This window comes from Vespa mandarinia, chromosome 2 (genome assembly GCF_050613455.1).
Source record: "Vespa mandarinia isolate Hongniang chromosome 2, ASM5061345v1, whole genome shotgun sequence".
Taxonomy (NCBI): domain Eukaryota; kingdom Metazoa; phylum Arthropoda; class Insecta; order Hymenoptera; family Vespidae; genus Vespa; species Vespa mandarinia.
The window spans coordinates 3735001-3760000 of record NC_140811.1 but is presented as its reverse complement, the minus strand read 5'-3'; the positions used below and the strand labels follow the sequence as shown (position 1 = coordinate 3760000).

Below are 25000 nucleotides of genomic sequence, written 5' to 3'. Positions count from 1 at the left end.
CCACGCATAGTCACGAACGCTTTGCATGCGAAGTCTATCCGTACGGATGGATAATAGATTGCACGCGGCGTGTGATATTTTCTCTTATACCAGTCTTCTATCTTTCAGTCTATCTTCTTCAGATAAACTTAGCTCTTGAATCGTAGGTCTCGATCAGATTCTGTTTATACGAAATGAAATACGTGTAACGCTACGGTGAGTTCGTGAAAGAAAAGAAGAAAAGAAAGAAACAAATAAACCAAGAAAAAAGAAAAAAAACTAAAAAGAAAAGAGGGCAAAAAAATAGTATTATCTATTATATCACGCTTACGAAACATTTCCACCGATGAAACTTGCGTATGTATTTATATATGTATGTACGTGCATATGTACACAGATGGCTATTCGCTGTACCGTATCTCCTTCGAATGATCGCGAACGAGAATTCGAATATAAACAGTAGCGAGTCAAAGCTTGTTTCCCGGATGGAACAGGTATAATATTTGTATATACGAACGTTGATATTTAAGTTCTATTGAAATAGTACTCGAAACCCTTGTTCACGTAGATATATTTACCTACTCGGAGAACATAGCCGCTACAATAAATGGGATATTGCAGGCACCGTAATCTTCGGATAACCTTAATAATATCAATATTTACGTATGAAACGTGAAAATCGTTTATACAAATTGAAATTATTATTATTAATAATCATGCATTATATAAATCTTTTACTAAAGTTCTATTCATTCACGTATATAGAGCAACGAGACTATTTTAAAGCTGTAATTCGTTAATTAACATAATACGAAGGTTTGAATAAGCTCGTCAATTATTTTATATTGGATTTATGTTAATCGATTTGTGTTAATCAATTTATTTTATTTCAAGTGGAGAATTATGACGTGCGGTCGAGGTCGGTCGAATGTTGGATTTACTCGTGCGCAATGTGACTGCTTCGTTAATGGAATTCATTTTATTCCCATCTACGTAGTTTATAATCTAGATTTGTTTCTTTTTTGCTTTATTATTCTTTTATAGGTTACTTGCCTGTAATCCTTCGTATTTTTTTATATTAATGACTAATATATCGATCTGCAAGTCCGACGCGTATGTTCGTTCTTGCATGTAACGCTTATCTTGGATATCCGTATAGAGTTTTGTGCTGTAGGGGGTTGTACGCAGGTGAAATCACTTGAACTTCAATCCGTGCGATACGAGGCTGGATTTTTCTCGTTAAAAGTATCAACGGAATGGGAGATGGAAATTTGTATATTTTTTTTTAGAATCTCACGCTCCAAAAAACCCAACGAATATACCACGCACCAAAAAGAAGTCTTTCAGTGAGAAACCGTTGAAAATTATTTCAAATCGATCTGAACAATAAAGGAAAAAAAGAAAAGAAGTAAAAAACAGTTCTCTAACGAAACACTAACTCTAACGAAAATTTATAAAGTTCTTAATAAAAAAAAAAAAAGAAAAAAAAAAACTATCAGGATAAAAATCTGTAAAATAAGAAGAAACATGGATGAAAAGGAAAAAGAAAAAAAAAGGAACAATCGAAAAGTCACGCGAACGACTCGATAAATTGCAATTGAAACGTAAATAAAATGTAGTAGAATCGAGCGCATAGGGTCAATCGCCGTGTAACCGTTGCTTTTTCGTACACGCTCCGCTATCAAGGATAATATCAATCCGATAAGGGATAAATTCGCGGGTAGAATCACAAAGGGAACGCTACGGAAATCGTGGAGCAGATCACTGATACGAAATTAATGGTCCTCATCCGTGAATATTCTACGCGTACTTGTACGTGTACAGCGAGAGTAAGAGAGAGAGAGAGAGAGAGAGAGAGAGAGAGAGAGAGAGAGAGAGAGAGAGAGAGCGAGATTGCAGAGAACGTATATGGAGAATTCGGAGGCGTTGCATAGGGCTTATGTGTGTGGATGATATTCTAATGGGCGATAGTCCGAGCAGGCCTCTCGCGCGCATTTAGTCGAATGGGGTAAAACTGCGGTTATTTGCGGTGCACTTCAATCGAATTGGCTGCCGTTTGCATAATCGCCTCCTGGTTTCGCGTACACGACGGCGGCATTCGTCAGCGTTCATGCAACTTTTCTCACGATCACTGCCCGCAGATTTTTCCATTTCTATTTCTTTTCTCTCTCTCTCTCTCTCTCTCCTCTCTCTCTCTCTCTCTCTCTCTCTCTCTTCTCTTTCTCTCTTTTTTTTCAACCGTCAATAAAACGACGTTTTCCCTCACACTTTTTCTCTTTTAAACGTTAGAGAGACAACTATTTAGCAGTCTATTACCTTCGTCGGTTTCTATTCTTTTCTTCCTTACAATAGTGTAGTGCCTACAATTTATGAGTATTCGTTCGATATTCATAATTGAAGGCGCCCTATAAAAGTCTGAGTTATTCATACGTTGATTACACACGACTTCGACTTTTTCATTTTTTATCAATTTAATGAATTCGTTCGACGACTTGTAAATATGCTTTTTTTTTCCTTTTTACGATATACCACCTACGCGTTAAAGAATTATTTCGAATATCGTTCTATTTGAAATTTGCAATCGGTTTTGATTTTCTGGATTTATTAGTACTTTGAAGAGAATGGATAAACCAATTAATGAATGAACATGATATAATTATATTTTTTTTTCTTTCACGCTCTCAACTTTCCTCACAATTTCCCTTCGTTACTGCGTTTTTTAATTAGAGGAAATGTATTACAATATATTATTAACTTTCGAGCGTGTGCTTTTGAAATTGATTGAATCGTTATGTTCGCATGAACAACGTAATAAGGTATAAAATTTTAATTGTAATTTTAGATAAGTTCGAATAATTTTGTTATATTTTTTATATTATAGTTTGAAGATTTAAATAAACATTTAACACCATTATATTTTATCGATTTCGAATAACAAAGCTGAGGAAAACATTAATTCTAAAAAAAGTAAGAAAAAAGTTTGGGTTACGTCTGAGTAGGATGTAATGGAGTGTGGCAAAGACGAATGTAAATGGTCTTTGAAGATAAAAAGAGTCAAAGAGAAGAGGAAACGAAGGAGAAAAGGGGAGAAAAGAAAGAAATGAAAGAAGAAGAAGAAGAAAAAGAAGAAGCGAAATAAAAGAAGAAGCAGAAGAAGAAGAAGAACAAGGAGAAGATGAAAAAGAAGGATGAGAAGACGAAGGTAAAAGAAAGAGTGGGAGGGAACTTGGGATCACCTCGACGAGATTAAAGTCGTCTCACCTGTCGTCGGTGAGGAGTAGAGTAGCACCGCCAGTAGTATCAGCTGCATTTTAGTCAGACACTTTCCGCACCTGGAGCACGATTCACCTACCAAAGTGGCGGCCCACTTGCGCACCTGCACCCTCGAGTGGTTCATCGTTCACTTGACATTTGTCCGGAGAAAAATCTACGACGCTTTCGCGTGGACCGATTGTCTTTCAAAGAGAAGAAAAAGAAAAAACAAAAAAAAAAAAAAGAAAAGAAAAGAAAAGAGAAAAGAGCTGACCTCGGAACACCGTTCTCCTCTTTTCTCGTAATTTATAATCCAAGTAGTAATTGAACTTATTGGATTCTTTATTAAGGTTTCCCTCTTCTGTAATTTTACCTAGGACGATGAAACTCCTAGGATTTGCAATTTTAACTTTTCTATTACGGCCACTTTTCTCCCTCTTTACCTTTTTTTATTTTTACTTTCTTCCCTGAAAGAGAAAGATATCTTTACGATATCTCGACGTAATTTCTAATCTTCATTGTTAATTGAAACTACTTAATTTTTCATCACAGCTATCCCTCCTATAAATACGCCCATACAAACTCTCGTGTATTTTTATCCTATAACGATCGTGAAACGTCCTTTTCTTTTTCTTCTATTTCTTCTTTTTCTTTTTACTGCAAATTGAAAAATTTTTCTTTTCTTGTTGCTAAAATAGTTGCTAAAATTGAAACTGAACTCTTCTTTGTCGCTTGTTCTCTCTCTCTCTCTCTCTCTCTCTCTCTCTCTCTCTCTCTCTCTCTCTCTCTCTCTTTTGTTTCTTTCGGTTGTTCTCCCGTTTGCTCTCTTTGTCCTGGGGGTGTTAATTAGCACAAATTAATTATTCCCACTATCAGAAACTCTAACGCTACTTATCAAACTTTTCTCGGTTTCTCTTTCGAAATGTATTCACCACTGTTAAACCATGATACGAAAGAATATTTCCCTGTAGATTTTCGGCTTGAAATACGTTTGCGAATACTTATGGAATTTCCTTCGTTGATTCTCTCTACATAGCTCGCCGTTTCTGTCCAAGTATCGTTCTACTTATTCGTTCGTCTGATCCAATTATCGGAATACTCGTCTTCCCAACTTACTTCAACTTCTTTTTCACGTTATTGTCCACTCGAATCATCATACGCTCCGTAATTCAAATTTCTTTTTTTACAGAATAATTCCTTATTTTTTTTTTTTTTTAATTATTCGCATGCGATAATCCAACATTCACTAATTACTCGAGCCTTATCTTCTTCCATAATCTGCTATCTTCACGTCGTGTAGATGAACCAAACGAGAAATAGCAAAACGAAATTCCAACAACATTTTTGAACGCGAGAAAGAGAGAGAGGGAGAAAGAGAGAGAGAGAGAGAGAGAGAGAGAGAAACGCGCGTATTTCAACGAAATTCTCCCACGTGCCACTTTCTCACTTAACCACGTGGTTACGATATTCATTCACGATCTTAGTCACTTCCAATGATGATTATATCGATCTGAACCCCTCCACCATTTATTTTTCTTCTTTGATTTTTTTCATTTATCACGTCTTCGTCATATCCTCTTTGATCCCTCTCACTTTTAAGAATCAAGAACCACGCGATCCATTTTTCGAATCTTCTTTCACATCACAAATAACACATTATATCATAACGAGTCTTCAAAGAAATTATCTTTATATAATATGAATTATTATAATATTCGTTTCGTAAAGAGATAAAGTGGAAATATCAGAGATTATTGATAGAAGATCGATAGAGATTATTGAAAATTCGAAGAAATCTTCACGTACTTAATTAACTTCCGTAAGAATATGGTGGAATCATCGGTTCACGTGAAAAATTTTGACACATAGCAAGGAACCTTTTCCATCGGCAGTTCGTAGTTAACAGAAAGCCTTGGCGGGAGCTCTACGACGAATAAGGTACTACTCCCACGCGCGCATGCTCTTCCATTCTTTGGATCATCGTCCACCACCAACCTCTTGCTTTCTCTCTCCCTCCCCCCCGCTCTCTTTCCCCTTTTATTCCCCTCTCTCTTTTCCTGTGATCCTCACGAAGAATACTTTCGCTCTCGCTCCGTTCTACACAGCTCACATCTCTCGATCTGTTTTCTTTTCGTTCGCTTCTATTCGTTTCGATATTGTCCCCACCATCAGCATTCGTGCAGAGAACTGCACGTGGACGTAATGTGACCGAGGGTTGAGATGATCCATAAATCAATTAATTCGGTTTAATAAACCGTATCGTCACTCTATGACTAGCGACTTTTCGTAGGATTCCCTCTCATATTCATTGAATACTCATCTCATACTCGTGAACTTATACTCATTTTTTCTCTTTCTCTCTCTCTCTCTCTCTCTCTCTCTCTCTCTCTCTCTCTTTCTTTCTCTTTCTCTCTCTTCGATTCAAACATTTTTTTTCATTTGAATCTTTTCGTTTACATACAGAGAAATTGATCTTTTTATTTTGTTTACGATATCTCTCTTTGTTTTGATTGAATCTTTTTAAAAAATAGTATAGGAAAAAAAATATCATGTTTCTCTCTATATCGAGGGGTTAGAAATGGATGTAGAAAATGTAATCAAAAGTTTAACGATTTATTCCTTTAAATTATTTATAAAATTGTTTATAAAATTTTTACGTTTAGCGTTTAGCGAAAAGTTTAATTTGAAAAAAAGAAAATTTTGATCTAGGAATAAAGATGCATTTCAAAAATGAAATGTTAACGATAACGAGATTAAATAGGGCGTACGGAAGTGGTTACTATTAGGAAAGGTTGGAGCTTATTAATGGATCAAGTCCTTAATCGGAATCGAATAGTTCTGTACGTTGTAAATTACCACTGCGAACGCTATCACGAAATGATAGATAATGGAATATTCTTTTACGTGTAAATGAACGTTTGGAACATTCGAGTAAATTACATTGAATAGATTATTTCTCGAGAAATTTTTGTTAATGTATGGAAAGAGAGAGGAAGGGAGAAAGAGAGAGAGAGAGAGAGGAGGAGGAAAGAGAGGGAGAGAGAAAAAAGAAAGAAAAAATAGCTTTCGCAGAAATGCTTCTAACGGTTAGTATCGTATATCGCCTGTAGAATGAACGACGAAATGTAATTCTCGAGTACAATGGTAACTGTGGAAGCACGTTCGTTAATATTTGCAGGTATATAGGTGGGATGATAATTCATACAGTGAATACAATTGGTGTATTATGTTTCAATATGTGAGCTGACCGATATTGCGATTGAACGTGACCACGTAAAAAAGGGGTTACATTTATTTGTCTCGTGTTAGTGTAAAGATGAGAGCTAATTCAATTATAACGGGGGCCTATTCATCGTTCGTTTACGTTTACTACCAGGGTCTAATTTTCCCAAAACGAGTTTTCGCGTAGTTTAATTCGATTGTGGACGTAGAACCAAACATCGATTAAACTAATCGACCCCAATAAGCTTAAACTCGTAAAACCACTTCCCCGTGCATATTCAAGATTAAATGAAATCGAGTAGAAAATTTAGTAGTAGGTAGTTCGTATTCATTTTCAGGAGTATATTATTTTTTATATTTTATTACCTTAACAAGATATATGCAGGATGAATTTTTTAATTGGAAACACTTAAATATCTGGGAAACAATGTATTATTTGAAAAAGGAAAGTTTAAAAAACAAAAACTGTATATTCACGTGTCATTTTATTCTTTCTCGTTACTTTAAAGTTGCGATCGAGTTTATCGTATCCACTTTCGAGATGATAATCGTTAAATAGAATCGATTTTTCTTCAAAATGTGTGCATTCGACCCTAAAATTTTTCATTTGGCTGACCCTTCGAAAGTGGACTTGCCACATCATTTTTCGAAGTACCCTGTTAAAATCGTTATTATCGTAATGTCTCAAGGCAAGTGTTATCGCGTTGAGAAGGTCTTAAAGTCCGTTAAGAGCTCATTTGTCTTTGGAACTCATCTTACCGAGTCTCTTCTTTCGTATCTAGCGAAAACTCATTTATATCGAGACGACCCTTGTCCACCACAAAATGGTCCTTGAAAACATCTTCAAATTCAAGAATTGATTTGCCATCCCTCCTCGATTCTTATACCCACCCTTTCCATTTCCTTATTTTATCTATTATAGAAAAGTCGATCTTCGTTAGATCCCTTTATGATTCAGTTTAATCGGAAAATCCTGTTAATGTATCACGCAAAAGAAATCAATCTGCGTTATCTTCGCACGAATTATTTTTTCTGACCGAACTGACTGATCTTGACGTTAATAAAAAAAAATGATAAAGTTAACTCGACATTGTTCCTTCTTTCTCTTTTTTTTTTTGCTTTCTTTTCATTCGACCAAATTCGTAAAACGTATTGATCGCCATTCCCTAATAAAAGAGAAAAAGAGATAAGATTAGAGGACTTCAACTTTGTATTCCTCCATATTTCTCTTTGATTCTTCACCATTAACAGAACAGAACTTGATATCCTCTAACGAAATCACGCACATTTTTCTTCATTAGGACGATTACGAGTAAAGAGGATCAAACAAGTACCTACCGGCTATCTTTATATCGTTCTACAAACTGTTTAGGTGTGGCTCGAAGAAAGGGAGTATGTATTATCATCCAGACTTGATTTCCTGTCGACAGAAAATTAAAGCTAATCATTCGCTTACGGTAGATTGCTAAAATAAATGGATTGATGTAGGTGTAACGCTATCGTCAAATTATTAAAAAATATTGCACTGATCATTTGTTATGTTAGAAAGAAACAAATGTTGAATTTAACAGACAAATGTAATAGATATATTGAAATTATTTTCCTTTTTTTGAGATCATTTCTTTTTGTTTTTTTTTTTATCTATAAGTTATATTGAATTGTTACAATATAAAAATGGAAATATTGTGAAACATATTGAAATTAGAATGATGTCTAATGAGCCACACAAAATGATCGGGAAAATCAGCTCTGTTATTTTCGCACGAATAGTTATTCATTCAGTCGTGAATCAGGTATAATAGGTAGTAATGGAGCGATAAGCTTCATGAGAATATATAAAATATTTTATCTAAAAGTATGTAATCACATTGAATGTTCAACATCGAACAATAAACAATTTGTTTAAGTAACATCTTGAACTTTTCAATATTACTTAAATATTATGACTTTACAAAACAATTATTTGAATTGAAATGTAATTGTCATAGCGTCAACATCTTCGAGTCGATAAATATGATAAGCTCTTATAATTACATTTTATGTCATTTACACATACAATTAAGCTACGTATTAAATCTCTTTCATTTACTTTACGTAATCTTTATTTTTACGTGAAAGTGTATGCATTTTTTCAAATGAAAAATTGCATGTACTTAATAGTATTTAATAAATTGAGTTTCTATGTGCAGCAACCACCATATTGTTATACTCTGGCAATCGATAATACTTGCTACGTTATCCTTATCACATGATCCATCACAAGCCCTATCGAAAATGCTTAATTGATTGGGTATCGCATCGAATTAATAACTTTGCTATCGAATAAAATTATATAATATTACTTTCAAAGTACATCCTTATTAATATATAAAATAATTTTTATTAATATATAAAAATTCTTTATTTCTTATTTAAAAAATAAAAATTTTGGCGTTACGATGTTAAAAAAAATTTTATAAATTTGGTATAATCGATACTGGTTTTTCATTAATTAAAAATTTCAATACTTTAAAATTTTTGTCTCGTGGTTGTTTAATATAAGCCTTGTGTAATATAAGCGCATACGGACTTTTTATTAATTTTAACGATTACCGGATTAGTTCTTTTTTGTTCTCCTACGAATAAACATCGAAGATCTCTCTTACAAGTAAATATATTTTTATATCACACGTTTCTTCAATAATTTATCCAGTTTCTTATTATAATAATGATACTAATAATTTTTTTTTTATTTTTCTGTTCCAGAAAATCATTGTAATCGCGCGCGAAACAATGATGTAATCTAGTGTTTATGACGCTAAATTTAAAATATCGCGAAATAGAAGCAGTATTTGTTCGTCCGCGTTTCGCGATTTAAACAACAAGTGTTTTTGCATCGATTGCATGCAATGCAGTGCTTAGAGTCAGTGTTTGTTCGCAAAGTATTTTGCTTTTTTAATAATTGCACAGGTTGTATTTATAAAAGTCAATAAAGTTTCGCGAAGTAAATTCAGTGACCGTCCGTTAATAAATAACTACCGCGAATTAGATTCAATGCATCACTGAAGATGATCTCATCCAACTTCGATGTCGACCTACCTCATTTTCAACCACCTACGAATCATCCACCCTCAATTTCGACCTAAATCACGGACGAGTGTTTTGGAGCTATCACAGAACTTTTTAAGTAGTAAGTGAATTTTTAAGTTCCTCCGATCACTTAATCATGTCGAGGACAAAAGGTCCGAATCGATACGAGTGATTGGTTGTAATTAATTAGTAGAAGAACATTGAGTGACCATGAATAAATTTCTTAGGATATTTACTCGTGAATAGTTCCTTATTTTTTGATTTATTTATTAGATCAAGATAAAGTCTTTTCAAACGCGTTAGTTATAATTATTGGAAATTTTAAATATTTTAATATATTATTAAATATTTTTCTTTCGCGACAATAGTAAAGAATTGTTCTTCAGGTATTCTAATAAGAAATGAACAAGACATTCGCGATAGATAGTCTCTGTATTACAAGCGAAATTATATGATTTATTTTCTAATAATTATACATATTGCTTTTGAAAGAGGAAAGTCGAATAGAGTCATTGATAGAAAACAAAGAGACTTGTAGAATCAGTACAATTCGTAGAATAAATTAATCAATTTTTAGCATAGAATTTTCAGCAATTAATATACCAATTCTCGTTTCTCTCCCTATGCTTTCTTGATTTTTCTTTTTAGGATTTCGTTAGAGTTGCGTTAGATTTATCAGTTTTCTTCCATGTTTTAAAATAAAAAACGATTTTAGTTCTTTGGCATTAATAATAATTATCAATTGCTCTATAATAATGGTTAGGATATGAAGCAAAGAGAAAGCTATATGCCTAAAAGGCCCGCACAAACTGTGGCTGAAGAGGGCGATTATTAGCCTATTGAGTTATTTTCGAAGATTCTTTGGAATCTTTCGAGAATGGCTGTTAGTCATATTTTAATTTGACCGTAAGTGGAGACTAACCCTCCTCCAGATAGTATTGGTAACCAGAATTCACAATTGACTCATATCACCTTGCATTTCAATGTAGAGTCATCATTATTCTAACACTCATATAAGTGCGTGTTAACGGACACGATTAAAACTCCTATCGAAAAGTTCGTTTTATTTGCTCGAAAATTCGATTAGATTACCTCGCGAACGCAGATTTTAGAATAGAGTCATCGTTAGTCTATCGTGGGTTTCCAGATGCAGCAACCTCCACGTGGTGAGAAACTTGGATCGATAATACTTGCGATATATTTAAATCTAATTCTGTAAATCACCCTACATAAGTATTACCGGGCGAATGGCTGAAATGGAAAAATACATTTCAATGTATTTTTAAAATTTCTTCGATCTAATTCTGATTAAACACTAAAGTATTTAAACACTTTACATTGCCAATAATACGTCTATAGACAAATAGATAAGATATATACCGATATCGTATCTAACACGGATCACTGCAAGACGGATACTACTATGAAAAAAGATATACATATGAAAGATTAAAATGATAAGTTTACAGTCTACTAACACACTTACTTTAATCTACACGAAACCGATTATTTACGTATTATTTACATATGAGAGGGATATACCAAACAAGCTTATACAACGACACGAGAGATGGGAACGGGTCTATAAGCTTGTGTAGATTATACTTCACAAATATAGTATGGAAATGAATTAATGTTTCAATTTTTATAAAAATTATATATAATATGTAAGTATACATTCACTAATTATTATTTTCACAAGTATATAAATATCAAACTGTATACATAATTATACACATTATACACAAGTATATAAATATCAAGAATCAAACTAAGCGACATTCATCAAGCGTTCATAAAAACTTTATATGTATCTTTCTCACGACGTATGATTTTCTCACATATATATCATCTATACATGCATATATAAATTTTCTTGGAAAAGTCCAAGCTTCGTAGGTTATGTATTTTCTTATTTCCGAAAAGAAATAAAACCGCGTTGAGATATAAAATATGTACAATATTTTTCCTGTTGGCTCGTCGTACTTTTTCATCTCAAATTATTATTAACATTTATAGCATAACTTTAACAAAGTTCTCTGTATTAATGTTAATATACGCAAAGTATCTAAGAAATACGATTAGAATTATTTTATATCTAAGATAACGTTCACAATGTTTTATTTATAATTTTTTAATAAATAAATAATCATGTGCATTTGTTTAAATATTACAAAGCTATTAAAGCACATTAAATATAATATAAATGTCTGAAATTTCTTTTAATATTAAATATAAACTCGGGATTGTTTCTAATTAATAATATAAAGAATTACGAGTAGGTAAAAAATTTTTAACTATTAACATGTCAGTCTTCTTTCAGATATGGATGAATAAACATTCTAGTTATCTTTTTCTATACAGATACATTTAAATAATTAATTTAGATTATTTTACATTTATTTAAACAATATGAAGCAATGTTCATTATTATAGCATAATTTACTAATAGATGAACAAAATGTATTTGTTTAAACGTTACATATTATTAAGACATATTCAATATAAAATAATTTTAACTTTTGATAAGAGAAAATTTCAAATTTAGAAAGAATTATTGTTAATTAGTAAAATAAATAACAATAGAGCTAGTGAATTTATACAACCTCGATAATACTTCATCGCTGGATGTCGACGAGATAACATCATTGTTTTCTTAGTCTGTACTATAATTAATTTATTTAATTAATCCCTTCGATCATTTATTTAAGCAATGTATAGTATATACTTCCAACTAGTTTGCTAGTAAATAGTAATTTCATAAGAATAATTTAATAATCGAAATCTGTTCAGTGATGTAAACAACAACAAAGACGTGATTATTCGTGAAACTTCGATAGATGATAAGTCAGTCAGCTTACCGTTGGATACCAAAAAGTTAATGTTATAACTTTGAACTTATTCATTTAAATAATTAATTATTTTAATCTACAAACATATATATAAGCCTTGAGGTGTAATAAACTTATTTATCACATCGTATAAATATATATTGTACCGACTGTGTAGTTGCGCCATCTAGACGTTTGTCTACCGAATTAAAATTTGTAACACTTTTTATATTACAGCTAAGAGACCCTTGGAGCAAACGTATATACGTATTTAAAAAATAGTTTATTATCTATTACTGATATTTATAAGATTGTTTGAAAAAATCATATACATAGAGTGAGATAAACGAGAAATGATACTTTTTTTACAAATTAAATACAAATAAAAGCGGAAAGTGAAGAAACGTATGTAGATTTTGAGGTTAAGATATTGTGGCACTTCTTTTTCTTTTATAATATTTATTTGTATTTTTGCGTATACATTTATAGAATTTTAATACGTTTTCGGCGTTGTGTCCATTGTGACACGTAATAAATCATCACCATGAGCAAGATGTATTCCACTGCAAATTTATCAGACAAGGAATTAAAGGAGCAAGGCAATCGTCTTTTCAATCTTCATAAATATGAAGATGCTGCAAACTGTTATACAAAAGCAATTGTGAGTGATATCTCAAATATGTGCAGATCAGTTACGACTGCATTTTATTCCTTCAGATAAAGAATCCAACTCAAGCATCATACTTCACAAATCGAGCATTATGCCACTTAAAATTGAAGCGTTGGGAATCGTCATGTCAGGATTGTAGGAGAGCTTTGGATATAGATCCTTGTTCTGTGAAAGGACATTTTTTCTTGGGTTTAGCTCTACTTGAATTAGAACTTTATGACGAAGCTGTCAAACATTTACAAAGAGGTATGTGTTTATCTAATAATAGTAAAGCCAGTATTTATTAAATTTACAAAATATAATAAAGCTTCTTGGGAAAGGTTAATATATTTTGTGCTTAAATATTTGCTTGTTTCAATTTATTCGATATGCTAGAATAATAATTATTTTAATGGAATATAATATGGTGACAGTTATTATACTATTTTTAAAATATAGTGAAAAATTTATGATATCTTAGTTTTTAATGGTATTTAAATATTTAATTAAAAATCTCCATCGAACGATAGCATCTTCAAAATCTTATTATATTTTCTTATATTATTATAATTAATATTATTCCGGATCTGACACGGTTGCATGGAGCATTGTGACTGCGCATAATTCATCTATAAATGGTAGGAATATGTCCATTAAATTTTGAGGTAAAATACGATAAGTTGCATTGTTGCTTGGTTCTTATCATTTGGCTACTTTGCACAACTCTTCTAGAAATTAGATGCTACTGTCATCAAATTAATTATTATTAGAATGATACTAATATTATTTTGAAAATGATTAACTATGCTAAATGACAATGGCATAGCGGTGGACTTGGCCAAGGAACAGAAATTAAATTATGGCGACGACATTACCAGTGTCTTGAGGCAAGCACGCAAACGCCGTTTTCAGTTGAGGGAAGAACAGAGGATTGCACAAGACATTGAACTTCAGACATATTTAAATCAATTATTAGCTGAGGATGCAGAAAGAAAATTAACTGCTTTAAATGAACAAGAGGTCATAAAAGATGGAGACAATAAATCTGGAACAGATGCATCAAGTAGTGATTTAGCTAGGAGAAAAGAAGAAATAGAAGAAAAACGAGATATTTGTACAGCTCATCTTAATGATTTATTTGCTAAAGTAGATGACAGAAGAAGGGTCAGTTTATATTATTGCGAATTATTTTAATTCATATGCATTTTTTTTTATATTGGTCCAGTCTCGTTAATGCAAATATTAATTTTAATAGAAAAGAGAAGTACCAGATTACTTATGTGGGAAAATTAGTTTTGAGATACTTCAAGAACCTGTAATAACACCTAGTGGAATAACTTATGAACGAAAAGATATTGAAGAACATTTACAAAGGGTAGGACATTTTGATCCAGTTACACGTGTTCGGTTAACACAAGATCAATTGATTCCAAATTTAGCTATGAAAGAAGTGGTGGATACTTTTCTTCAAGAAAATGAATGGGCATTGTATTATTAATATGTTAATACGATATACTTCTATACTTCTTACATTTGATTCGTATAAAACACTAAAATATATTGTCAGTATATGATTTATTATTACTTTTGAGGATAAGCATTATTCTTTGTATACATACATATTGCGTCATTTTTATCAAATGAAAAAATAGACATCCAATACTTTAAAATAATTTGATTTTAAGTTAAACTATCTTTTTACTACATTATTTGTAAATTGTATACATATACTTTGATGGAAAGTCAATGATAAATACTTATAAAACTTCTTTGACAATTTATATATAAATAGAATTATTTATTGTGTATAGGTATACTCAATTTAGTTTAAAAATATCTGTATATTAGAATCAACATGCTACTACTTTTATGCACTCATAAGGTTATAAGTTTGACTATTGAATATGTATATCTAATTTTTTTTCACGAATAATAAGTAAAATCATTTATTTTATGATACAGTTCAGATTTTTTTATTTCCTCTGTTAATATTTTCATAAATAATTTATCTACTTATTTCATATATTATGAGTTTAATCTGTTATTAATAATACAATAAAGAGAAAGAATAGCTATAACTATTGCCACAGAAGGTGGAATAAACCATTGATAAAAGGATGGGCGAACAGTTGCTGCTGTAGAAAGCAAAATCCAACTTAAAAATCGTAACATATTGCTTAATATCCATGATTCTGAAGATTTGGAAGATATTTGTACAAGTTCAAGAGTGCTGCATACAGCTAGAACTTCCCAACTAACAAGAAGTATAGAATCTTCTGTTAATAATCGTGTACTATAACTGTAAAAATGTTTAATTTTTAATTTTAATATTGTAACAATCAAATGATTGAAATATTAATAGTAAGTTAACTGACCTGAAATTTTTTGCCCACACAAGAACAGATGGTATAGCAGAGATAGCAGTGAAATTCAATAAAATAAAAAGAATCATGTAATCTATTATTTTTTGTTGACTATTTTCATTTGTTCTTGTAACTTCGGTTTTTGTTCTACTCCTAAAAACTCTACCAATGGTAAAATGTTGTAAGCAGGACATTAATAATTCTTCTAAATAATCCTCATACATTCTCGTTAATTTTAAAAAGTGCAAAAATACTGAGATAATCATAGATAATGCTCCACATGTTGCTGGAACTAAAGATATGACAAGAATTGTTGTGAAGAATGGCAATTGATTCAATCCACCAAGTAACCAGTCAGCCCATGTTACTGAAAATGCTATTGCACGTGCTAAAAATCTATAAAGGAACGTAAGAATGTATTAAAAAAATTATTAAAAAATAATAATTTTATTACAAATAAATAAATAAATAAATATAATCTTACCTTACAGCTATACCATGTGCTAATGAACCAAGGAAAATAACAGAACAGCATGTACCTATAGCAAATAGACAAATGATGGTCAAAGCCACACAACTTTCGAAAACAAGACCAAAGTTAATACATAAAGCCATTGTAACAATCAATGGTGGAATCACATTTTTATCGCTATCTATACGCAACGATATTATTATTAAAAGTAAACTTATAATAATTATATGAAGAATGGACCAGCGATCTCTCACTAAACAAGAAATTTGATCTATTATGCCACCTTCTTTAATGTTAAATTTATATGCGCATTTCTGTTCTAAAGTCAACCTTAATATTGCAGAAACATTGGTGTCGTAGTTGTAATGTGTCTGCACTTTCATAGTTTTGGGTCCGTTATCTCTGTAAAATAAATAAATAATGTGCAGATGATTCGATTAAAACTTCTAGAAAGAGAATATATTTACATTTCAGTTAAAAATATAGTTTGACTAGCGCCAGAATTCCATGGTTCTAATAATTCAATACTAGTGTGAACTGGTCCTTTAATATTCTTGCATTCAATATTTTTAAGCTCTACATTAATTGCATTTATTTTATCTAGAGTTACATAATATCTTGTTTGACCAGGTCCAAAGTTCATCAAACCAGATAAATCAGAATTAAAAAGATTTGTAATAGACCAAGTCCTGCTTTTAATAGGCAAAATTCTTTTTTCACGAGAGTATGCATCAATGGTAACTATAACATTGTTTTCTAAGTCTTCCGAGGTCATTCTAATAATAATATGTGTCATATGTGGATATTTAATTTCTTGTGTATCTAAATCAACAACACGCCTGAGTTTGTGTAAATAATCTGGAGCCATTCTGGTCCTATTTGTAAGATTCCAGCCCCAATCACTATATAAGCAAATAAATATTTAAAAAATAAGTGAATGAATATAGCTTTAATGTTAAGATATAATTATATCAATTATCATCATACTAACCACACTCTAGAATGGTCTTGCAAATTTGATGCAAAACAAACAAAGAGCCAATCTTTTGTTTCTAAGTTTATTGTCTCAATTGTCAAATGATCACGTGGATCTGTAAGTCTAATCATTAAATATGTAGAACCTTTTCTAGAACTGTTAACTTTACTCTCCCATGTGTATTGCCTTTGTATATTTTCTATCCATTCACCATTTTTATCAAAATTAAATTTTTCTTTATAATGATATAATTTTTTTCCTGAACTTCTCTATAAATATAATAATTTATAATAAATATACATTTTCCTTTCGTAAATATTATTAATATCAATAAAAATTTTCCTTACATGTAAAAAATGATACGATAAGGCTTCCAATTTACGAGCAGGCTCATTATAAATTTGAGCTGGTTTTTTTGTATAATCAACACTATCAAATAAAAATCTAACAATAGAGAGCACCAATTGTTTGCACCATAGAATACAAAGATGATCGGTAGATTTCCAAACATCTGGTATATTTGTAGTAAGAATATTTATATCTGCTGTAGGATCTATGGCTTGATTTGATGGTACCACAATGTCTCTTGGTCCTCCAGTAATTGATACGACTGTTATCCCGGCTTCTTTAATTTGATTTGCTTTTTTTTCTAAATTATAATAATAAGTGGCAAAAGTATTATCAAATACTAGCGACGGCACAGAAGGGGTTGCTAAGTTGATAATAATACTGACAGTACTCGGTTTTGCATTTGGAACTAATAAAATAGCTCCTTTGGCTATGATTCCTCCCTAAAAATATAAGGATAATTACTCTTTATATAATTATTCTTTTAATTTCTATTTCTTATGTTGAAAATATGTATTTATAATTACCATAGAATGACCAATAAGTATAACATTATCCATATTTCCTTTATACAGACTTAAAATTTTGTTTATGCAATGGAAAACATACATAGTTTCTTCCATCAATACACCTTTTATTTAAAAAATAAAATATACATCATTACTATTTATATTGTAGATACATGCATTTTTTTATACTAAATATTTTACAAAACAAATAACATATTGACTATAACTCTTTGATATAACACATTATACATACCTCCATATAAAGCAGAATAATCTCTACCCAATGAAACGGTGAAAAAGTCAAAGTGAAAGGGTGTTCGATCTTTTTGACTTTTTCTCAAACTGACAGAAGCAATAGATCTTACTATGTATGCAAACAAAAATATATATATAAACAGGAGTATAATAAATGTTAATAATAATTTTAAAAAAAATTATAAATTACCTTGTTCATGAGATCCTACATTTCCAGGAATAAAAAGAACAGGTATTCCTGTAAAATACATTCTTCTAAGTTTTTCTGTAACAAAACCTTCTCCATATGCATACAATCCAAATCGTGGATATTTGTTCTCTATATTATCGTCCAAAGCAATTCTCTGTATTAGAATAAATAAACAAAGAATGATAAATTAATTCTTTATAAAATAATGTATTCTAATTGAATTATACATACCACATATTGCGGATATTCGAACATATAAGTCATTTCACAAGTATTTTCCTCAAAATCAGTAATGTATCGCACACCTCCAAGGATGTACAATAATAATAAAAATAAGAATAATATAACAACTGAACAGTAGAATAAAACAGACTTTAGAAAAATCATTTTTTATTATTATTTTATATATATATATATATATATAAATATATATGTATGTATATATGTGTCTATATATATATATATATTTTTTTTTTTAAATAAATCTTACTCCAATTTTAAAATAGTTTCAACATTTACATTAACCTTTTCATATTTTCTAACACATATCAAAGATTTTGACATTTATTAATTATCACTTTGGACTTTTTCAATATTTTTCACAAGATTTAAATAATCTAACAACGATATATTTGAAAGTATCAAGAACATATTCTTAACTATATTTTAAGAGTATTACAGTTTTTTTGAGAGTATTAGTTATTTATATGAAAATTGGTACAGACCAATGAAGACGATCATAGAACGAACTGATCATAACAATTCCTAAAATTCATTTTAAATTTATTTGAAATTCAAATTTCAACATGAATTAATTAATTTGTTTAAATATATTTTTTATAAATTTTGTATTGCATCTCACGCATCTTCTAATTCGAACGTATGCAATATAAAATAAACGTGAGAATATCGTGAACTTTCTTATATTATAGTACTTTCACGCTTTCAATATCACTATTCTTCAAAGTCGGATTAAAAAATACTAGTTTTAAATCAAATTTTAAGATGATTGGTACGATAGTTATTTGTATGAAGATTGGTGCAGATCAATCCAAACGATAGTAAATAAAATGAACCGATCATGATAATTTTTAAAATTCATTTTAATTTACTTAAAATTGAAGTGTCAGTATTAATCAATTAATTTGTTTGAACACTTGTGTATGTTTTATATGTTTTATATGTTTTATATTGCATAACTCAACTGCGAGTCACGTATTTTTCGATTCGAACGTATGCGATGTGAAATAAACGTGAGAATGTCATGAACTTTCTTATAGTATAGCAAAGTGCTTTCATGGCTTTAATATCATCATTCTTCAGAGTTAGAATACAAAAGACCGGTTATTAGAAAATGTCATATCCAATATAAATCTCTAATAATTTAATGATTTAATAGTACTAATTGATTAAAATTAAATTATGAGGCATGTGTATATATATATATATATATATATATATATATATATATATATATATATATATATACGATATATATACATCATTTGTTAGTGGAAAAATATAAAATAATCATTTAAACAAATTACATTCATTTATTAGTCATACAAATGGAGTATTTGTGTAAAGATATACACATAATATTTATAAAATTGTTTTATAATGGGAAATAATATTTGTTTAAAATCATATATAATTGGAATATAATACAGTGATCAAAATTGCATTGTTAGTAGCATAGACCCTTGCATATTTTGTACATTAATTGATATTTATTCAGTTGCATCATCTCTAGAAACTCCAAATGGTTCTGTTACTGTCTCTGATCCACTGTTACTAATAACAACATCCTCTGTTGGTTTATCTCGACTATCGGTAGATACACCTTCTATCTTTTTCACTACATCCTATATAAAGATATTAGAAATATATTAAAATTGGTACATTTTATACATTCAATATTAGTTTTTTGGATCATCACGTACCATTCCTTTAATTATTTTCCCAAAAACAACGTGTCTGCCATCTAACCATGGAGTTTGTACAGTAGTAATGAAAAATTGAGAACCATTAGTATCTTTTCCAGCATTTGCCATTGATAACCATCCAGCACCATAATGCTTTAACTTGAAATTTTCATCAGCAAATCTGGCACCATAAATACTATGTCCTAATGAGATAATTAAATAATATATTAAAGTATTATTAAATGATTTTAAAAATGTAATTTATGTATATATTTTTTGAAATGGTAAAAGAAAATTTAACCTCCAGTTCCATCTCCTTTTGTAAAATCGCCTCCTTGAATCATAAATTCTTTTATAACTCTATGAAATTTACTTCCTTTGTATCCTTCTCCAACAGGTTTCTTAGAAAGTTCAACAAAATTCTGTACTGTTTTTGGAACTGTATTTCCAAAGAGACCAATTTCAATTCTTCCGACGTCTTTACCGCCAATTTGGATGTCAAACCATACCTAAATATGTTAGAAAATCGAATGAATAAAAAATTCTGCTCATATTACTATCATTGAAATTATCATTATTTTATCATGAATTCACTTACCTTATCTGTTACTTTTGGTCCCTTTGCTGCCTTATCATCTGCATGAACGGCCAACCCGAAAATTATAGCCACAAGGCTAAGAACTAGAATTATCCTCATTGCAATTTGTGCGATATGTCGTCGAGAATTTCGACTTATTGAACAAAGACGTTCGACGAACAACTGTCGTTCATCGATGACTAAATTATATGTAGTCAACGGTGAAGTTGAATGAACCATCAAGACTTGAAATGCGCACCACTGCGCACGCGCAGGTGCAAGTAATGTGGGTACATTTCATTGGTCTTCCTATTTAGTAATACAATGCCGTATGCTAGAAAACAGGCACCCCAGGTTTATTAATAGAATTCATCTGATTAAAATATTATCGTTGTAATTAAAATTATTTTAATATTTTATACATTTTAATTATGATTGTATAAAATAAATATTATTTGGAAGGAATATTAATTAAATAAATTAGGTAAAAGAAAAGTTTATAAATATATGTACGCATAAATGGATACACGAGTTATAAAGAAAAAGAACAACTATTATTATATATATTTTTTTTTTTTTTTACTTATTTTTGTAGTCATAATAAAGTTCTGTTTTTCATATCGTACAAAAAACTTTTAATCTGTTTGTCATTCTTCAATCATCTCTATCTTATGCGATCTTATATAATTGAAAGAAAGAAAAGTTCTTGATGAAAATTCGATTATCGATTTCACTACGTGACGCCTAATTTCATGGTATAAGTCCCTTTCTGCCGGTAGTCCACTTATTATACGTTCAAATGTGAAAAATATACAAATATTTTAGAAAACTTTCATGAATGTTCATATCTTTTAAAATATTAAGGTATAAATAGTTATTATATTATATTATATTTTTTTGATTTTGGAAAATTATAATATATACTAATCATGCTTTTTATATTCTATTATTGATCACATGAATTTGTATTTTTTTTTATAAACTTTATCAATTTTGTTTTCCAAGTTTATTAATATACGAGTTATTTATTTCTATTTTCTTTTATCAATATTTTTTTTCTTTTTTTTCTTTTTTTTTTTATATTATGATTATTACTATTATTATAACCTTCGAATTTTCATGACTCATTTAATGTTATCAGATCATGAATATGAAATGATTGATTATTGAATGTGTTTAAAGTTTCGTTATTCTATGGCAAATATAATTTTATAATTTTACTTTTTAGAGATGGATAACATAGAATTACAAACAGAAAAAACCCAGGCTGATTTTATTCGTGAAGATTTAAATTTTGATATTGATCCAAAAGATCCACAAACTAAAGCAGCTTTATCCGATCACCCTGTAGATGATTGGATTGATATTCTTGGTAATGGACAATTGAAAAAAAAAGTTATAAAAGAAGGACAGAATGGAATGCGACCTAATAGAGCTGATTATTGTACATTGAAAATCATTGGCAAACTCGAAGATGGTACGATAGTAGAAGAACATGAGAATATTACTATACAATCAGGTGATGTTGAAATTATTCAGGTAATGTGTCCTTTTCTTATTAGTTACCTAAATTTTTCATTAAATATTTTTCATTATAAATATAAAAAATATCCTTTTTTTTTTTTATATGTAGGGATTAGATTTAGCAGTTGCGCTAATGAACGTAGGTGAAATTGCAGAAGTGGAAGTTGCTTCACGGTTTGCTTATGGTACTTTAGGAAAAGAACCTAATATTCCATCTAATGCTACTATTTGGTATACTGTTGAATTAAAATCAATTGAATTTGAAACAGATATTGAAAATCTTAGCATCAATCAAAGAAAAGAAATTGGGTAATTATTATTATTATTATTATTATTATTATTATTATTATTATTATTATTATTATTATTATTATTATTATTATTATTATGATTTGTTTGATTTGTAATCTTTGTTGGAATAAGTTTTAACATATAAATTTTATTACTATATAGAAATAAAAAACGAGAACGAGGTAATTGGTGGTTCGCACGAGATGAACCAACAATTGCAATTCAATGCTACAGAAGAGCCCTAGATTTTTTGTTTCCTTCAAAGAATTATTCAAATTCTCCTTTTGATGAAGTTGAAGAATCTGCCACTGATACGGAATTGCAGGCTTTATTAGAGGATCGTATGAAAGTATTTAATAACTTAACTGCAGCACAAATAAAAACTCAAGCGTATGATGCAGCATTAAAAAGTGTAGAGAATGTTTTAACATGTCAACCATTAAATATAAAAGCATTATTTAGAAAAGGTAATATTAATTACAACTTTATAAAAATAGTATCAATTTAGATTTAATTCAAGTTTAGATATTAAAAATTAAATGATTTCATATATTAGCAAATATATATTTTATATTCACAGGGAAAATTTTGCACCTTAAAGGAGAACATTCTTTAGCTTATGCTACTTTACTTCAGGCTGCAAAGTTACAACCAGATTCAAAAGCTATCCAACAGGAATTAGCAATATTAAAAGAAAAAAATGTGAAGGATGCACAACATGAAAAAAATCTTTATCGTAAAATGCTTGGAACACATAAAATGAATAATACAACCTCTAAAAATAATAATAAAAATGACACTTCAAATAAACTTGTTTGGAGTTTAATTGGTGGGGCTGCTGTTACTGTTGTAGGAGTTCTGATTTATAGGTTCACATCATGACGGAAGCATTGGAAATTGTATTCAATAGAATCGCATTTAATAATGTCTAAACCAATAATGAAATATAATGATGATACGAGATATGATATTTTGTTATATAAAAATATCTTTATGGACAGATTATTTGAAAATATCATATGACTTCTTTACGGTAGTAACTTAAAAAACTAGTGCTTCCTTGTAAGATTGTTCATAGCATTACCAATAAAGCATACACCATTTAATTATCTATAAAAGATCTATTAATTTAAGCAAAAATAAAAGACAGATAAAAGAATGATTCAATATACAAAATTTATTAATTTATATAATACTTTCATTTATTGAAATCATCTTCCTATACTGCATATTGTTGAAATATGATAAGAGAAAATATTTGTATACGCGTATGTATTTATGTACAATTATATGTTATATGCACAAATATTTTTTATATATTCTTTTAATATTACCTGAATATATTTGATCTCTTGATAAGTTTTATATTTATTCCATCTTACATTTAAACCATGTAATGTATTTACTACAATCAATAATAATGTTAAATAAATTTATTATCGACATATTAATAGATCATGTGTAAATATACTTTTATAATCTTTGTTAAGTCTACATTGATACATCTAAAATTAAAAATTATATTATTGAAATTAAATTATATTAAAAGTAAATTATAATTTATATACAAACTTTTTATTATTTTTTAATATTTTTAATATATAAAAGTAAATTATAATTTATATACAAACTTTTATGATTATTATTTATTATATATTTAATTACTAATATTAAATAATTTATACTGTATTATTAATAATACAGAAATAATAAATTATATAGATATATTCGACCCCTCAAGTAACCTAAGTTATACGTCACTGTTCTCACCTGGTAGTATCAATGACAAAGGGTAGTTATTGCGTAGTGGAATGAATACAGACACAGTTAACCTATTTAGCAAAATTAAATGTTAGTAGCAGAATGTATATTGTGTTATAGAAAATACTCATTTTACTGTAATTGACGTTTTTTTAAATCATTTTTATATTGTAGTAAAATTTTCGTACTTTTCATTATATTACGATGGCTGAAATATCTGAGGTGCAAAGTAAAGATATTGGACAAGCAGTAATAACAGAACAAGAACGTGAATTAGCCCAAAATGCATTATTCGAATTTCAGAAAGGTTCATATACATCTTGCTTAAATTATTTGAATAAATTGGAAACTCTCAGGCCAAAGGATCTTAAAGTAATGCATAATAAAGTTGTAGTAGAATATTATAAAAGTGATTTGAAAAAGACAGAATTGATGAGAAAAAGTTTGAATGCAATATGTGGACAAATGTCTACGACAGATTTGGGTGATGCTATAGATGATGTTGAAAAATGTGTAATGAGATATAATCAAGCAGTTTTGTTATATCATACGGGACAGTATACTGCAGCATTACAAATAATGAATAGATTATTTGCTTATATTGAACCAATGGGTACGTATAACAAAGTTATCTTAAGTATTATATTAATTTTATTTATGAGGATGGAAAAAATTTCAAATTTCTTTTAATGTTTTAGAAGAAAATTTGGCACATAAAGTTTGTTTACTTTTAATTGAATTACATATAATAACTGAGCAACCTGATGCAGCATTATCGCTAATAAATTATATAGAAAGTCAATTCAT

The 25000-nt window shown here is 29.5% G+C and overlaps 6 protein-coding genes across 8 annotated transcripts in view; 3 read left to right on the top strand and 3 right to left on the bottom strand.

Moving 5' to 3' along the window:
- Positions 1-5182, bottom strand: part of LOC118439822 (uncharacterized) — a 28205-nt gene extending 23023 nt beyond the window's left edge. Inside the window, exons 1-2 of the mRNA XM_085664572.1 lie at positions 5038-5182; positions 3241-3888 (exon numbers count right to left, since the gene is read on the bottom strand). Coding sequence (XP_085520698.1) covers positions 3241-3376 — 136 coding nt within the window. The 5' untranslated portion in view covers positions 3377-3888; positions 5038-5182. The remainder of the gene's footprint in view (positions 1-3240; positions 3889-5037) is intronic.
- A 5761-nt stretch (positions 5183-10943) lies between these two features.
- STUB1 (STIP1 homology and U-box containing protein 1) lies at positions 10944-17089 on the top strand. The gene is made up of 6 exons (XM_035862023.2): positions 10944-11189; positions 12591-12758; positions 12843-13014; positions 13071-13269; positions 13829-14166; positions 14258-17089. The coding sequence occupies exons 3-6, from the start codon at positions 12898-12900 to the stop codon at positions 14498-14500; spliced, it is 897 nt and encodes a 298-aa protein (XP_035717916.1). The 5' UTR covers positions 10944-11189; positions 12591-12758; positions 12843-12897; the 3' UTR covers positions 14501-17089.
- On the bottom strand, positions 15028-19351 carry PGAP1 (GPI inositol-deacylase). Of its 2 annotated transcripts, XM_035862016.2 has the most exons (11): positions 18841-19351; positions 18347-18465; positions 18116-18269; positions 17924-18034; positions 17689-17792; positions 17161-17604; positions 16829-17082; positions 16305-16739; positions 15850-16239; positions 15378-15761; positions 15028-15301 (listed from the first exon to the last, which is right to left on the bottom strand). In XM_035862016.2, the coding sequence occupies exons 1-11, from the start codon at positions 18854-18856 to the stop codon at positions 15028-15030; spliced, it is 2685 nt and encodes an 894-aa protein (XP_035717909.2). In that variant the 5' UTR covers positions 18857-19351. The 2 variants fall into 2 exon arrangements, with proteins under 2 accessions (XP_035717909.2, XP_035717908.2); XM_035862015.2 differs by lacking the exon at positions 18841-19351 and having other exon boundaries at positions 18347-18570.
- A 474-nt stretch (positions 19352-19825) lies between these two features.
- Positions 19826-20877, bottom strand: Ppib (peptidylprolyl isomerase B (cyclophilin B)). The gene is made up of 4 exons (XM_035862024.2): positions 20639-20877; positions 20342-20549; positions 20059-20243; positions 19826-19980 (listed from the first exon to the last, which is right to left on the bottom strand). Exons 1-4 carry the CDS (start codon positions 20855-20857, stop codon positions 19846-19848), a joined length of 747 nt encoding a protein of 248 aa, XP_035717917.1. The 5' UTR covers positions 20858-20877; the 3' UTR covers positions 19826-19845.
- Positions 20878-21242: 365 nt separating this feature from the next.
- Positions 21243-23670, top strand: LOC118439821 (peptidyl-prolyl cis-trans isomerase FKBP8). Its single transcript, XM_035862017.2, has 5 exons — positions 21243-21481; positions 21846-22156; positions 22251-22450; positions 22595-22899; positions 23013-23670. The coding sequence occupies exons 2-5, from the start codon at positions 21848-21850 to the stop codon at positions 23312-23314; spliced, it is 1116 nt and encodes a 371-aa protein (XP_035717910.1). The 5' UTR covers positions 21243-21481; positions 21846-21847; the 3' UTR covers positions 23315-23670.
- A 507-nt stretch (positions 23671-24177) lies between these two features.
- Positions 24178-25000, top strand: part of Not10 (CCR4-NOT transcription complex subunit 10) — a 3439-nt gene continuing 2616 nt past the window's right edge. Inside the window, exons 1-3 of one of the 2 annotated variants that reach the window (XR_014983812.1) lie at positions 24178-24283; positions 24368-24806; positions 24892-25000. The exon at positions 24892-25000 is cut by the window's right edge and continues 217 nt beyond it. Coding sequence is in view for 1 of the 2 variants with exons in the window: in XM_085664681.1 (XP_085520807.1) it covers positions 24398-24806; positions 24892-25000 (518 nt within the window). In the remaining variant the exon portion in view is untranslated. Of the gene's footprint in view, positions 24807-24891 lie in introns of both variants that reach the window. The other variant, XM_085664681.1, reaches the window with a different exon arrangement.